The 14,298-nt window shown below is 39.8% G+C and overlaps 1 protein-coding gene across 3 annotated transcripts in view; it reads right to left on the reverse strand.

Annotated features, from left to right (window-relative positions):
* Positions 1-13,544, reverse strand: part of gpsm1b (G protein signaling modulator 1b) — a 29,039-nt gene extending 15,495 nt beyond the window's left edge. The window contains exons 1-4 of one of the 3 annotated variants that reach the window (XM_039780075.1): positions 13,279-13,544; positions 1,577-1,798; positions 652-787; positions 164-306 (exon numbers count right to left, since the gene is read on the reverse strand). In XM_039780075.1, the coding sequence (XP_039636009.1) occupies positions 164-306; positions 652-787; positions 1,577-1,798; positions 13,279-13,340 (563 nt within the window). In that variant the 5' untranslated portion in view covers positions 13,341-13,544. Of the gene's footprint in view, positions 1-163; positions 307-651; positions 788-1,576; positions 1,799-3,446; positions 4,289-13,278 lie in introns of those variants that run through there. The other 2 variants (XM_039780073.1, XM_039780072.1) reach the window with 2 other exon arrangements.
* Positions 13,545-14,298: the final 754 nt, after the last annotated feature.

Below are 14,298 nucleotides of genomic sequence, written 5' to 3' on the forward strand. Positions count from 1 at the left end.
CAATTTAAATGAAATTTCTGTATGTAATTTTGGGAAAGCAAAACATTATAAATCTATCAATATTGTGGGGTTTTCTGCAATAAATCCATTTTGAGACCACAAAATGCAGTTTAACTCACTACAGCCATCGGTTGCTTTGAGTTTACTACTCAACAACACATACTCATAAAAGCCAGTAGCCCTTTGCAGTGTGTCTCTGACATCAGGAGGCAGGTCCCCTGGTTCCTGGGTGCAACCCCATAATTGCTGTTTGCCCTTGGCATGAAACACGTTCCCTATATTATACAGTGCTCTGGCCTCTCCAACCTGCAATCAGATAATAAAGAGACACAGAAAAGAAAGATTAAAGAAAAGAGTGAAAAGGGATGCAGAAAGACCTCTCTGCAGATAAAGATATGAGTATATAAATTACTAAGATTTTAATTTGTTTATTTTTATTCTTTTGATTCCCCCCCCAGAAGATTGTGTGCATGTGAGCAGTAATACGCTTAGGCTACTATGTTTCATGATGCTCAGAAACAAACTGAAGGTATTACAATTATGTATATACACATGTCAATGTCTCAAATATTAAATAAAGATTCTCCAGGACAGTTTTCATTGCAGTCGAAGGAGCAACACAACACAGGCATTATAAAAGATGCATGTTACCTTGTCTCCCTGCTCTTGAGAAATATCCAGGTGTCTTTGACAGCACACAACAGCTTCATCAAAGCGCCCCAACACTTTTAATGTGTTACCAAGGTTGCCACTGGCTTTTCCTTCTCCAATTCTGTCTCCTATTGTTCTGAGAAAGCAAAGAAACACATTTTTGATGGTCAGTGGTGGGAGCAAAGACTATAGCTTTTCTATGTTAATGTTATTTAGTTAAAACAATATCCATTAAGGCACTGTAAGAAGATTTAATTGGTAGATGCTGTAAAGAATATTTTTAATTGGTTGCTTACTTAGTAGGACCAGGTCCCAGTGGCCCTGGTGAGACTGTATTGTAACCACGTAAATCTCCTCAGGGTCTTTGATCAGTTCCCTGCTGAAGGACCAGCTGCACTCTCTGCAGGGGACCGGATTACTCATACAAGCTAAATATCCAGCTGGTAGTTGTCGACTGTTACTATATGAAAGTTCACTCACTTTTTCTTGGAATTTTCATTGTCTAACTCAATGTCAACATAATAAAATCCCCGAGAGTTTGGGAAATTAGCACCAGCCACCAGCCAAATGCTGGTAAAACAGGTTAATCTTTTGCCTCCTTATAGTATTATTTTTCCTATCTATAAATTCCCATAGTATGAAGACACTACTGTACTCTATTTCTGTGCCTGTCAAGTGTTTAAGGGTTTACTGTTGAACTTGTACAGACAAATTACTGTCAAAGTACAGGCACATTTTCCACCATATCTGACTGGATGTGAATACCTCTCAAATTCAATTACAGTGGTTAATACATTGCGTAATTCACTTTCTCCTATAGTAAAATAACACAAAATTTTGAACAGCTCAAAACAATTAGTGGCAACTTGACACCAACTTTTACTATGTAGTAGGTAGCAGCTATTAAAAAAGGTGCAATGCTCACCTGGCCAAAGTCAGGTCATGTTTGTGGTATTCCAGGGCTTTGCCATACTCTTTGAGGTAGAAGTAGGCATTGCCCAGCTGGCTGTAGATGGCACTGAGGGTCTTCAGGTCTTCTGTGCCGACCTGTACGGCTGCCTCAAAAAACGCTGTTCCCCCTTTAAAGTCCCCAGCCTTGCACAGCCGCTCTCCTTCCAAGGCCAACTCCAAGCAAGAGGCCTCCATCCTAAATGGTACACACACACACACACACACACACACACACACACACACACACACACACACACACACACACACACACACACACACACACACACACACACACACACACACACACACACACACACACACACAACAATGTATTACAGTAGCAGTGCAATATCTTCTCAGGGTGAGGAACAAATTGCCAGTATTACCATGACAACAAGGTCTGTAGCCAAATATGTGGACTGTTGCCTTAGCAACTGAGTCTAAGGCTCAGGGATGGGTACCTTGAAAAGGTGTACCACTTTGTCATTAATGCTCATATCAGCTTGTTTTTTAGAGTCTGATTTATAAAAGATGTACAGTTGCTTTGCATGCAAAGATTAAAATCAACCTTGTATTGTGTTTATAGTAATGCTTTATATGAAAAATTAATAGAGTAAGAAAGTAAAGAGTAATTCATTAAGTGATATTGTTAATAGTCTATGTATGTGAAAATGGAAAAATCAGCAACATTAATAATGTTGGTCATTCATGTTCCAGAAATAACCTTCAAAAATGAGAAGTCAAGAGGTTTCCCACCACTTATACAATAGTGTGGTTACTTAGTGTGTCTTTTGACAACTTCCTTATTGTTAAGGGGACATTTCAAACAAATTCTTAACTTTGTGATGGAACCTATTTTAATCATCTGAAAAGTAAGCATTTTAGGGCTATAAAATGCTGTGCACACAACAGTATTTTTGAGAAAAATTAATCAAAAACCAGGTCTTATGTGAGAGGAATTTACAAAGACAAAATAATAATGTACCAAAATATCAAGCCATAGGGTCCTTTAAAGAACTTTTGCACACACAAAGCACTCACATCATGCACAACAAGGCTGAGTCAGTGAGTTCTATCAGAATGTATACACCCCAGATTCATGTAATCCAGGATAAAAGTAAAGATCAGCCGAATTGGTTGCAGCTCTAAATTCCTGATAAAGTACCAGAATGTAGAGTACAGCAAGGATTATCCTGAAATCCAAATCTGTTTTACAAATGTCACCATTCAAAAGTATAGCAGACATGTGTACTATTGTGTAGTTTTACCTGCAACTATATATATATATATATATATATATATATATATATATATATATATATATATATATATATATATATATATATATATATATATATATAATCTAGGCTACCAGTTCCCCTTTTCTTCATACTGCCATGTTGCAATTCACCACCATACATTATTATGTCAAGGACACAGGAATGTTTAAGTCCTATTACATGCACTCAAACTACATCTTGATTCCTTGTAATGTTGGTCATCTTAAATTTTATTCAGCACAATTCCCTCAGTACAAGCTAATTTGTATTTTGTAGCCCTTTGTAGTCAAGGGGAAATGTAGATGCAGATGTCTCTCCGGTATTCCTGCTTGGCAAAAACCTGACCGTAATCGCAATGGTAGACATTTTTCAATGCCAAAAGGATTTATTGTAACAGGCAATTAACAGTCATTTATATTAACAACTTGATCTTCTTGTCTAATTTTCTCAACTTGTCCTGATCTAAAATCAGTGTGCTCACCAAAGTCATTTGGTTTGCAAAACCTTGCTTGCCAAGAAACAAAATCATCACAAATCATCACCTTTTCAGTTTTCAAGCAGTACCTGTGTTTTTGCTTGGTTCGGGTTTTGTCCACATACACCTGTAGCTCCAAGTGTAACGGCCTTAGCATAGCTTGAGGTCGGGGTCCACAGTGCACCAGTCTACACATAGCTCTCTCTGCTCCAGTCAGGGGGCAAGGCTCAGATGCCATGAGTGCAAGTGTTAATAAGACTAGCGGTGTCAAAATAATTCAGAACTGAGCAACTCTTTACATAGAGATAGCAGGGCATTAAAGCAGTATCACTGATAATGCAGTGCTGAGCTGATTTGACCAATTGTTGCTCCGTTTCAAAGTCCATATTGTCCACTGAATTACTCCATAAGAATCCAGAATGTCAGCAATGCTGCAGCAAACCTGGACACAATCCAACTGGAATTTCACAGAAACACACAGTCCCAGACCAGCCAAGAATCACATCTGCTTTTCAAGTCCTCGAGAAGGTTCCAAAAACTCAACGAACCCTCTACTCCCATAGCCGAGCCAGTCAAATGTGGATTGTAGAAACTCCACAAAAAATGTTCCAGTTACAAGTTGTATTCATTAGCAACATCTTGTTCATTTAAAAGTCTACAGAGGGCATGTTTTACTAATCCAACTGAACTTAATAAAGAAGTAGAAGTTCTCTGTTGCGGTTATGTCATTTAGTTTTTACTATCCCCGACAGCAATGTGTCCTCTCTTTTCATCCTCTTCAACCTGTACTCAGCTGTGACAGCGAGATCCATTGTTTTTGACTTGCCATAACAAGCCACGCTTTAAAAGAGGAAGAGTGTAATGTAGGGAACTATTTGGGTGAGAGCAGTGGTAAAGCGAGTGCAATACTTTTAAGCTTGATCACTGCCCCAATGAGAGACAGAAGAAGGATGAGAGAGAGAGAGAGAGACAATTGCTAATCCTGCACCTGCTTGGTAGAGACCACACAGTGCACTGATTGGCCCAGACTAATCCAACTATCTGCTGACACTAGCAGAAACATTTTTAGGTCGCCAGTCAAGACAAATAAGACTGTGAGTAAAGAGGTGGTATATGCATTCAATTGTCAAGTAAATTGTATGCAAACTTTGAAATGTTGAAAAAAAGAAATGCAAATTAGGTTAGTTTTCATTAAATGGTTTGGAGCAGATAAACTACACTATAGCGTAGTTTCAACAGAAGTTGGCAGTATAGGCTGTAATCCACCAGTAAACAGAGTAGAAGAAGTAGAGGTTGCGAACCAAAAAAAGTCAATTTATGAAGAAAATGAAGTGATGTCTTTAGGAATTTGGTTCATTTTGGGAAAGTTTTAAATTGTTCTTTCATGTCAGCTGGAATTGGCCATGAAACATGCTGTCCGAGGCAGTCCAGGGACGAAACAAATTAATATAAAATCCTGGAAGACACCACCGGTGGAAACAGCTGATCACTCATGTGAGTTAAATGTTCGCTACGTCAGAACTTATTTGGCAAAAGCGTTCCCATTCCCCATTTAGCGCATCAACTCTTTTTCAACTAAGGCAAAAAACACCTCAAGTAAGCGTAAAAACGTTTAAAGTATTTACACATTTTTCAGGGACATTCTAAATTGAGTAAATTAGTCAATCGTGCCATGTCAACTACACTCAATACTGTACCTGTATGTCTGCTTTGCTAATGTGTGTAAGGGCCATGGAAACATAATACAAACTTGCCAGAGGTGTTACTTTACTTATTACCCCACAATCTAAATAAATTGAGTATTTTATTCTCCTACTCTCCAGTATTTTGCCAGCTTTTAGACATATCCTAGTGTCAGTTACACTGTCTCAATACCAGATCGACCCCTTTGACCACTCTAGACCTTTCTCATAGCAGACATTTAGACTTGTTCGAGTAGAAAAGGCACAGGTGTTACTAATAACATTAGCTCGGTTGTATTCAAGCGTCTTAGTTACCCTTGATAGTGAGCCAGCATGCGCAATACTAGGACCCTGTAACCAAAGCAGCTACATAGCATTTAGCCATCATTCATTTTATTATTTACACCTGTGTTTTTGTTACTGTGACACATTAAAATGTCCTCTGTGAAAAAAGGCCTATGTGCTGACCTCTCCAAGACAGATGCTGATAACGCAGGTTGAGATCATAACTAGAGAGAAGCATATCCTCTTTGAGTTGACAGAAATGTCTATTGGTGGCTAATCCCAGAAATGTAATACCTGAACTTCATTACATTGATGAGAAAATTGAATTGGAACATATCCTACAATGGCCTTCTACAGCCAGATATGTTAAAGGGATAGAAATCAGGACATACAACAGTATGGCAAAATCTCTGATGCTAGACAAATGTAGACCTTTATCATCTCACTGTATATATTGTTATATTGCCCAAACCTATAACTCTCTCAATCTTTATTGGTACTATATTATCAGTCTGGTTTAGACAGCAAGGCATTGCGTGACAAATCAACAAATTCATGCTTTTAAAACATATGGAACTACTATTAGAGCAACTGAATTACAACAATAGGGCACAATAAACATTAGGCCACCTTATCAAAGGGTGACTAAACTGCCATCCTTTATCAAACCAAATTAATCTTGCTGTTGTTGGAGAAACATGTCCAAGGAGCCCTAGGTCACAAGTACTCTAAACATCTTTTAGGTGGGCTGGCGATAACAGATGACAGTCATCACTCTGAAAAGTGGATGGAACTAGTTACTGTAGGTAACAGTCCTTTAAAATGTGCAAGGTCATATCCTTGGCATCAAATACAGGGAAGCCCTGCAGCATGGAAAAAGGAAAACCAGATCTGTCATCAAAAGAAGGCCCACACAGTTTTAGATTGAGCCAAGGCTACTCTTCAGTGCAAACTGGAAATTAGAGCAGGCACTGATAGCAGTAGCCAGAGGGATGAAAGGTATACAAGGTAAATGCAGTTACAAAAGATCACAGAGAGAATGTTTGTAATTGAGCAATCATATCCATGATGTAGGAGACAGCAAATATAGTTAACCAATCAGGGGCGCCATAACCTACTAACCCTGCAGGATGACCCCGCTGAAAAAAAAAAGCAGGTGTGCAAAATTTTAAAATCACGCTTTCAGCTCCTAATAATCACAAAAACAGATTAATTGGGGGGGGGGGGGTTTCAAACGGCAAAAGTATTAAGGGAAATTTCACAGTTCAAGGTGTTTTCACTCTTGTTTTTTTTAAGTTCAATAATTGCAACATCTTTTCAAAAGACAAAGTGTGTGGTATCTAGAAGGGATATGCGCAGAGATACATGTGTTTCTTTCTCTTTGCCATGTGCAAAAATTGCCTTATGTTGATTGACCAATAAAGCATGTTTCTTTCTTTCTAGCTGTAAATACTCTGTCCCTTTAACTTGCACCAGTGTTATGGCACTGAGCAACCCTCAATTTGCAAGGTTTCAGCATGTCCTCAGAAGCTCAGAGAGAGCACTAGAGGCCAGGGCTGGGACGATATGCTTTGGTCCCGTTTCGATTCTTTCACGATACATGGGTGCTGACTCGATTTGAGTATTGCGATTTTGATTTCCTTCTTTAACAAAAACAAAAGTTGAATAATACACTTCTAGAGACAATTTGAGACATTTCTAAAAACTAATTGTTTTCTAAGAAGAATGCACATCACATGTCAGTCAGTTTGACATTTATTTCATTTGTTAAAGAAGTACATAACATTTTAATATTTATAACAGTTTTCTGCATTCATTCTGTTTTGCTGGAAACGGATACGATGTAATGGCCATCAGTGGTACAGTATGAACAGAAAATATTTAGTTGGTAAATATTCATTGGTAAAAGAAAAGAAATGAATAAAACGTTTTGATTCTTGGGAAAAGAATCAATTTAAAAAATTGTCGCAAAAAAACAAAATAACGATACATACGATTTTCGATTATTATTTTTTTCACTCCAACTAGAGGCAAATTGAGAGGTTTCTTTCCTTTGTCTCCTTTACTTCTCATATGGCGCTTACCTACTGCTAGTACCAGCTCAACTCGGCGGTGCCCTGTCCTCCTTTGTCCATTGCCGATTTAGTACCGCCTCATAATTGAGGCGAGCTTGGCTGGTCGTCATACACACGGCTGGAAACTGCCGTGACCTAACGCGACACACACACAGAACGTCGAAGGTGTGTTGTTTTTGATTCTCGGTATGTGGCTGTTGCCAGCCAGAAGACACATGTTGTTTTAAAAGAAGCTGGAGGCAGCAAAAGAAAAACACAGCTGGCTAAACTATTTAAAAATGGCGGGTTTGTTCAGGACACCCCCGTCTGTCGCTAGCAATGATGACGCAGTGATTAGTGACGATTCTCTCCAACCAATCAGTAGTCTACAGGTTTTCACGTCACCTTTTGGTATCGTCTCAGCTCGCTTGGAACCTCGACGGAGGGGATACTAAAAAAAAAGTACCTGTTGGCAGGTTTTTTATTTTTTAATAATGGAAAACCAAAAAAGGCGAGTAGAGGCGAGTTGAGCAGGTACCACGTAATGGAAAAACGCCAATACAGTCAGCTTAATCTGAAAAAAACGGGAGGATATAACCAAATGGCCATGAAGATAATTTTCATGATTGGCAAGGACTATGTCTTGTGCAGACATGCTTCTCACCTTGGGTTCAAGCATTTATCTAATCATAGGTGAGGGTTTGCAAGGACATCAGTGCAGCGTCTTCATGTGAGCATGATTGTGATAAGGAGTAAAGTTGAAGCAGGTAATTTTAGAGGCGATGTTACAGAGGAAAGATAAAGATGAGGAGGAAGACATAGACTAAGTCCAGCAGCAGATGGTGCAGGGGCCTCTGTAAACCACGACTGAGTTGTAAAACCCTGAATTGTAAAACAGATTGTGGAAAAAGGGTGTAGCCTTAAGAACGCCTGGCGACATGGTTAAATAACTTAAGTTGTGCATTTGTAAAGTTAGAGGCCAATATATCATCACTCATCTTCATCAAAGTCAGAAAACTACAAGTACTGCGTGAGAGCTAGCTTTGAGGGCGAACTGGCAGACAGAAAGAAGGATCAAATAAAAAGAGACCAAGAGTAAGAGAAAGACATTTATGGAAATAAAAACAAGACAGAGACAAAGAAAACGATTTTTCTTCACAAGAGGATTTTCACAAAGTGACTTTAATTCTTGACATCTTTGTGGTTGGAGCAACAATGGATCTGTGCAGTACAATCTGCTATCCTCTCCTCTGATTACCACTCTAATTGGTCTGTTTGGGAGACACTTATCCCATAATAGCCTGCCTGTGGTCTAAGAGAGAAAGGCTCCCGGTGCTGTTACCATGACAGCACAAAGTACATGTGCCATATTGGACAGGTTTCAGGAAGTAAGGGAGTTAGAAGGGAGGTGAGGTTTGTGTGTAAACTGAACTACGACATGGTTTGTTCTTTCAGTGGAAAAGAGCATGCTTTTCATTTTCTTTGTCATAAAGTAAACTGAATATATTTGGGTTTTGGACTGTTGACAAAACAAGACATTTTAAACTGGCACTTCAGGCTTTAGGAAGTTGTGATGGGCATTTTTCAAAACATTTTTCACAGACCAAACAATTCATTAATAAAACAAATAGCGGAATAACCAATAATGAAAATAAGCCTTAGATACAACTTTTACAAGCTAGCCTAAATAGTTGCTGCTACATAATGTCCACCATTATATTGTATACTGTATTTGAATATCCAAGTCCCACAAACACATAAAAGGTGGGCCTATGTCATTTATAATAAATAGTACAATTTTGAATAGTTCCGATATGCGGCCACAACCTGAACATGAGATCTGACTGTATTAAATCCTGATAAAAACAAGCACTTTTTAAATTTCTTTATTAATAAATCCTTATTCTATATTCAGGGGTTTACACTACTGTCCCCGTTATTCTTGGCTTAGCTAAGAAACTCTGTGCTCAGAGTAGTAATCCAGCCATAATTACAGAGTGCCACGGCTAGTTGTCACGGAAACCAAGGAGAAACTCTCTAGGAATGTCTTTTTTTCTCTTGCAGTGCATGTCACCCCCAGTCTCCTTATTTCTTCTTTTGTCTGATTTGCTTGTAAAACTGCATTTTTTTTTAATTCCGTTTTTCTTAACCCGGTTCTGACTGTAGCAATATTAACAGGGCAATACGATTTAACATCCTAGAAAACATTTAAAGAACACAACATAATGCTTAGGAAAGAATAACTGTAATTTCATATCATAGGCAGTTATTCCTATGTTCCTTGGTCTCAGTGAAGAACATGACATGGATCTAATGATCCCATTTTCAGTGTCAGGCATCTACCCTTTCATAGAGGTGACATTGCAGGACTCCTTTTGCTTCATAGTTATGTTCTGTAACAATTCTGTACAGTGTGTGTGTGTGTGTGTGTGTGTGTGTGTGTGTGTGTGTGTGTGTGTGTGTGTGTGTGTGTGTGTGTGTGTGTGTGTGTGTGTGTGTGTGTGTGTGTGAGACATGGACAACCTTGCAGGGTTGATGAAAGTCATTTCAAAATTCAACAGTGGGGGGGTAATCTGTTCTGTTAAATGTTGGTTAATTTAGTAATGGTTACAATTTCAATGCAGAAAATGTGCTTGCTCAAAGTATATTACAAAATTTCACACATACGATATTAAAGTGATGGTTCGGAGTAATTCACCCTAGGGTCCTTTGCACCATGACCTCGAGCCAAACACCCCCCCAGAAGCTTTTTTCACCTGGGTCTAACATTGGGAGTGTTAGCGTAGAGTAGCGTTATCAGCTGAATAGCTTAGCGCAGGGGCTAATGGACCCACGTTTGTATCTCGTAAGTTATCCCACTAATAATGCCCGAAATGATACCAAACGTCTACAAGTAGTACAAATAGGTTATGCTCTCATAAAACGATGGATTGGAAAGTTTGTAAGTACACCAGAAGTTTATGTAAGTAACACTTGCCTGCTGGCTTCTGCTCTCTGCTGTTGTTGCTGCTGCTGTAAGACGAGTGCTTAGGGCCGTCTACAAATTACAACACCGAAAAGAGATGCAACAAAAATATTTTTTAATTTAACTTTTTTTTTAAAGTGCTGTAGTATAACTAGCAGGAGACAAGTAATAATTGAGGTAAGTTTGGAGACATTACCTTATTTAATCATTAAATTAATAAGTATTTTTTTGTATCTCTTTCGGTGTAGTAATTTGTAGACGTCCTAAACCATCGTCTAACTGCAGGTAGCAGCAGCAGCAACAGAGAGCAGAAGAGAGGCAGGTGTTCATAAACTTCTGGTGTACTTACAAAACTTTCCAATCCATCGTTTTATGAGAGCATAACCTATTTGTACTACTTGTAGACGTTTGGTATCATTTCGGGCATTATTAGTGGGGTAACTTACAAGATACAAACGTGGGTCCATTAGCCCCTGCGCTAAGCTATTCAGCTGATAACGCTACTCTAGCTAACTCTCCCAATGTTAGACCCAGGTGAAAAAAGCTTCTGGGGGGGGTGTTTGGCTCGAGGTCATGGTGCAAAGGACGCTAGGGTGAATTACTCCGAACCATCACTTTAACTTGATTTGAATTGCAGCACTCCTATCCAATTCTTTGGAAAATGTTACCATGCATTTATCACATAGATGATTTCCCTACATTTTTGCATAATCCTTGGGTGGTACGTCTGCCTTATTCTACTTGACTGACTAACAAAAATGTAGAGGCACAGTGTAATCAGTGTTTAATGAAACACAGGTGCGCCATTCCGAAATCTGTTCAGTGATGTCTATATGACTTGACACAAAGGCAAACAACAGATAAACTGTGCCATGGGCAAGCCGGTGCAGTGTTTCCTCAATGTTGATTTTGTAATGGCGGCCCACCATGGCAAAATTTCTGCCACCACGGTATCAGAAATAGGGCTGTACAAAGAATGTAGTCGTGGTTGCCTTTTAAATGATCCTGCCGCCATAATGCAATGATAATGAATAATGTCTGCCGCTCACATTGCAATTTAACAACAAGTAGAACAATTCAGAGGTTATTGGGCCCATCCAGTTTAACTCCACATACTGTTGTGTTGATGTAGTTTATTGTCAAAACGTTTGCTTTCTTCCAAGTCGACTATTAAATGAACAGCTCCACCAAAACGTCACCGCGGTGGGTCCGTTCTTAGTGTGGACCTGTTGTAGATGTTAAGGAACACGCCGACTTATTGGGAGTTTAGCTTATTCACTGTAACCCCCAGAGTAAGACAAGTCGATACATACCCTTCTCGTGTCCGTGCGTGTTGTAACGCTGTCTGACGGCTCCAGCATTAGCTTAGCCTAGCACAGAACCTGCAGGTAACTGGTTCCAACTAGCCTACTGCTCCGAATAAGTGACAAAATAACACCAACATGTTCCTATTTACATGTTGTGATTTGTAGAGTCACAGCGTGTACAAAAAACAACGTAACATGAGACACAGCCATCTTCTAACCGTAAACAAACCGGGAGCTATACTCTCAGACAGGCTTGCTGCAAAGCAAATCATTCTGCCCATGTACTATATTCTTCCGCCTGAGAATATAGTTCCCGGTTTGTTTACGGTTAGAAGATGGCTGTGTCTCGTGTTACATTGTTTTATGTACACGCTGTGACTCTACAAATCACAACATGTAAATAGGCACATGTTGGCGTTATTTTGTCACTTATTCGGAGCAGTAGGATTGCTGGAACCATTCACCTGCATGTTCTGTGCTGGCTTAATGCCGCTGGAGCCGTCAGGCAGCCTTACAGCACGCACGGAGATGAGAAGGGTATGTATCGACTTGTCTAACTCTGGGGGTTACAGTGAATAAGCTAAATTCCCAATAAGTCGGCGTGTTCCTTTAAGAGCCCTATAGTTCCTCAAAAAATACAGTTCAATCACAACTGAAAATATGCCTCATTGTGTGTGAATAGAGGTGAATAAATATATACATATGTTTGTGTTGCAGCGAGGTGTCAGTTCCATTTCATACATAAAACATTTGGTGGCGGAGTGGTTGTTCGGACAGACCTGCCACCACTGCTAAAAAAAAAAATTCCTAAAGGAAACACTGTCAGACTACATTAATTGAAATGATTAGTTGATTGAATGAAAATGAATCTGCATTATTTGACAGTCAATTAACTGTTTGTCATTTTTTTTTTTTTATAGTTTTCAGCTTTGTCATTATTTTACACTATTTTCTGATAGTGTATCAGCACACAAGTACAACTATTGATACTTCTGAATTGGGACTGCTTTGAAAGACAGTTAATAAAAACAGATAGTAGTGACGCAAGATGAGACGAAAGAGAAAAGCTGCAAATGAGGGGGAACATGGTTATGACATATACACCTAATATACAAATAAGGTGTGAAACTGACATTTTGACAAGTTCTGCTACACAAATCTTTCTTCCCACACAATGTGCATCTGTGTTCAGGTTTCACGGTGTCATCTTCTGACTTTACATGGTGTGCTTCTGCACCCACATGGCACGTTTAAACCAAAGCCATGTGTAGGCTACTGTCAATGTATCCAACCTGGACAAACCCATTCCTTGCTATATTCCTCTAACGTTCACATCTTATGAGGCTCCTCTCAGTCTGTACATTCCAGCCACAGCAGCTCAATGACCCGAGCCAGAAATGAGGCTTGGAACCGGGCTCTGGCTGCAACTGTGGCTGGGTCTTGAGCTTTAAATCAGTGAAAGCTGGCTTGTCAAGTTCCGCCTGCCTGACTCCTCCTTAGCAAATCCCTGAGCTGGCAGCCTCTATTATGCTCCCTGCTTTCTGTCCCTTCAGCCGCTCCCTCTTGTCTCTCTTTTCTCTTTCTCCTGTCAGACCCCCTTTTGCCGGTGAACTCCCCCCGGGTCCTACCTTGAGTGTAGCCTCTTGCTGGCCAGATCCTGGTCCACACCGTTAGCAGCCGACTGAGCCATAGGACCGCTGCTAATCTGCCTGCCTCCTAGCTTGCTTCCTCCCGCTACGAGGCCCCCCTCACAATTATTTCCTCCAGAGGCAGCTACCCTTTTCTTCTTTCTGTCGTTCCGCTTCTCTGTCACCCCCTCCTCCCTTTTCTCTCGTTCTTCACCACTGTCTCTTTCTCTCCCTCCCCTCTTTCCTTATTCACCACAGCAATGGCAGCTGCTGACTGAGGAAGTGAGGTATTGTACAAATAAACCATAAAAACACACGGCCCCTCCCCCGAAATTACGTCACAGGTGGGGGAGTTGCTTGTGCGTGAGAGCGTTAAATGTGCTGGCTGGGGAGCAAGGGCAAACTGTGTGTTAAGCAACATATTAAAAACAAAAACAAAAATTCTCTCAACGTTTTAATTGTTGTTGTCTCTACTCCAAAGTGTTGGAAGTTTTCTTTCTCTCTTTAAAGTGTAACCTGTAGCCTGTTTTACCTCTGACAACAGATGGATGTGGTTAGGTGTGGTCAGAAGTTTGCCCCCTTTTACCTGTAGGTGTCCTCACCCCGCAGTGACGTCACAGGGTCCTGGAGTAGCCTACACACAGCAGCAAGGTGAGAAGTTAAATCACTGGAGGTCAGCAATAAAAAGATTTCCACAGGTGTTAAGATTCAAGATTCAAAATCCTTTATTAATCCCACACGGGGAAATTCACACTGTTGCAGCAGCAAGGGAGGGGGGGAGTACAAGACACTCTAAAGATAAACAAACAATAAATAAATACAAGTTAAGAGAATAAATAGTAAAATGTATTTGCAGTATTGCACAGTCAAGGGTTAACAGGGTTTTATTCATGCAGTGTATATACCATTAAAACTAGGGATGGGCATTTTAATTAATTTTCATATTGAAGTACTCGCATTAAAATATTAAAGTATTTGAGTACTCGCAAAAAAATAACGTAAGAATCGGGTTCAAACTAG

This window comes from Perca fluviatilis, chromosome 17, assembly GCF_010015445.1.
Source record: "Perca fluviatilis chromosome 17, GENO_Pfluv_1.0, whole genome shotgun sequence".
In the NCBI taxonomy this organism is placed as follows: Eukaryota; Metazoa; Chordata; class Actinopteri; order Perciformes; family Percidae; genus Perca; species Perca fluviatilis.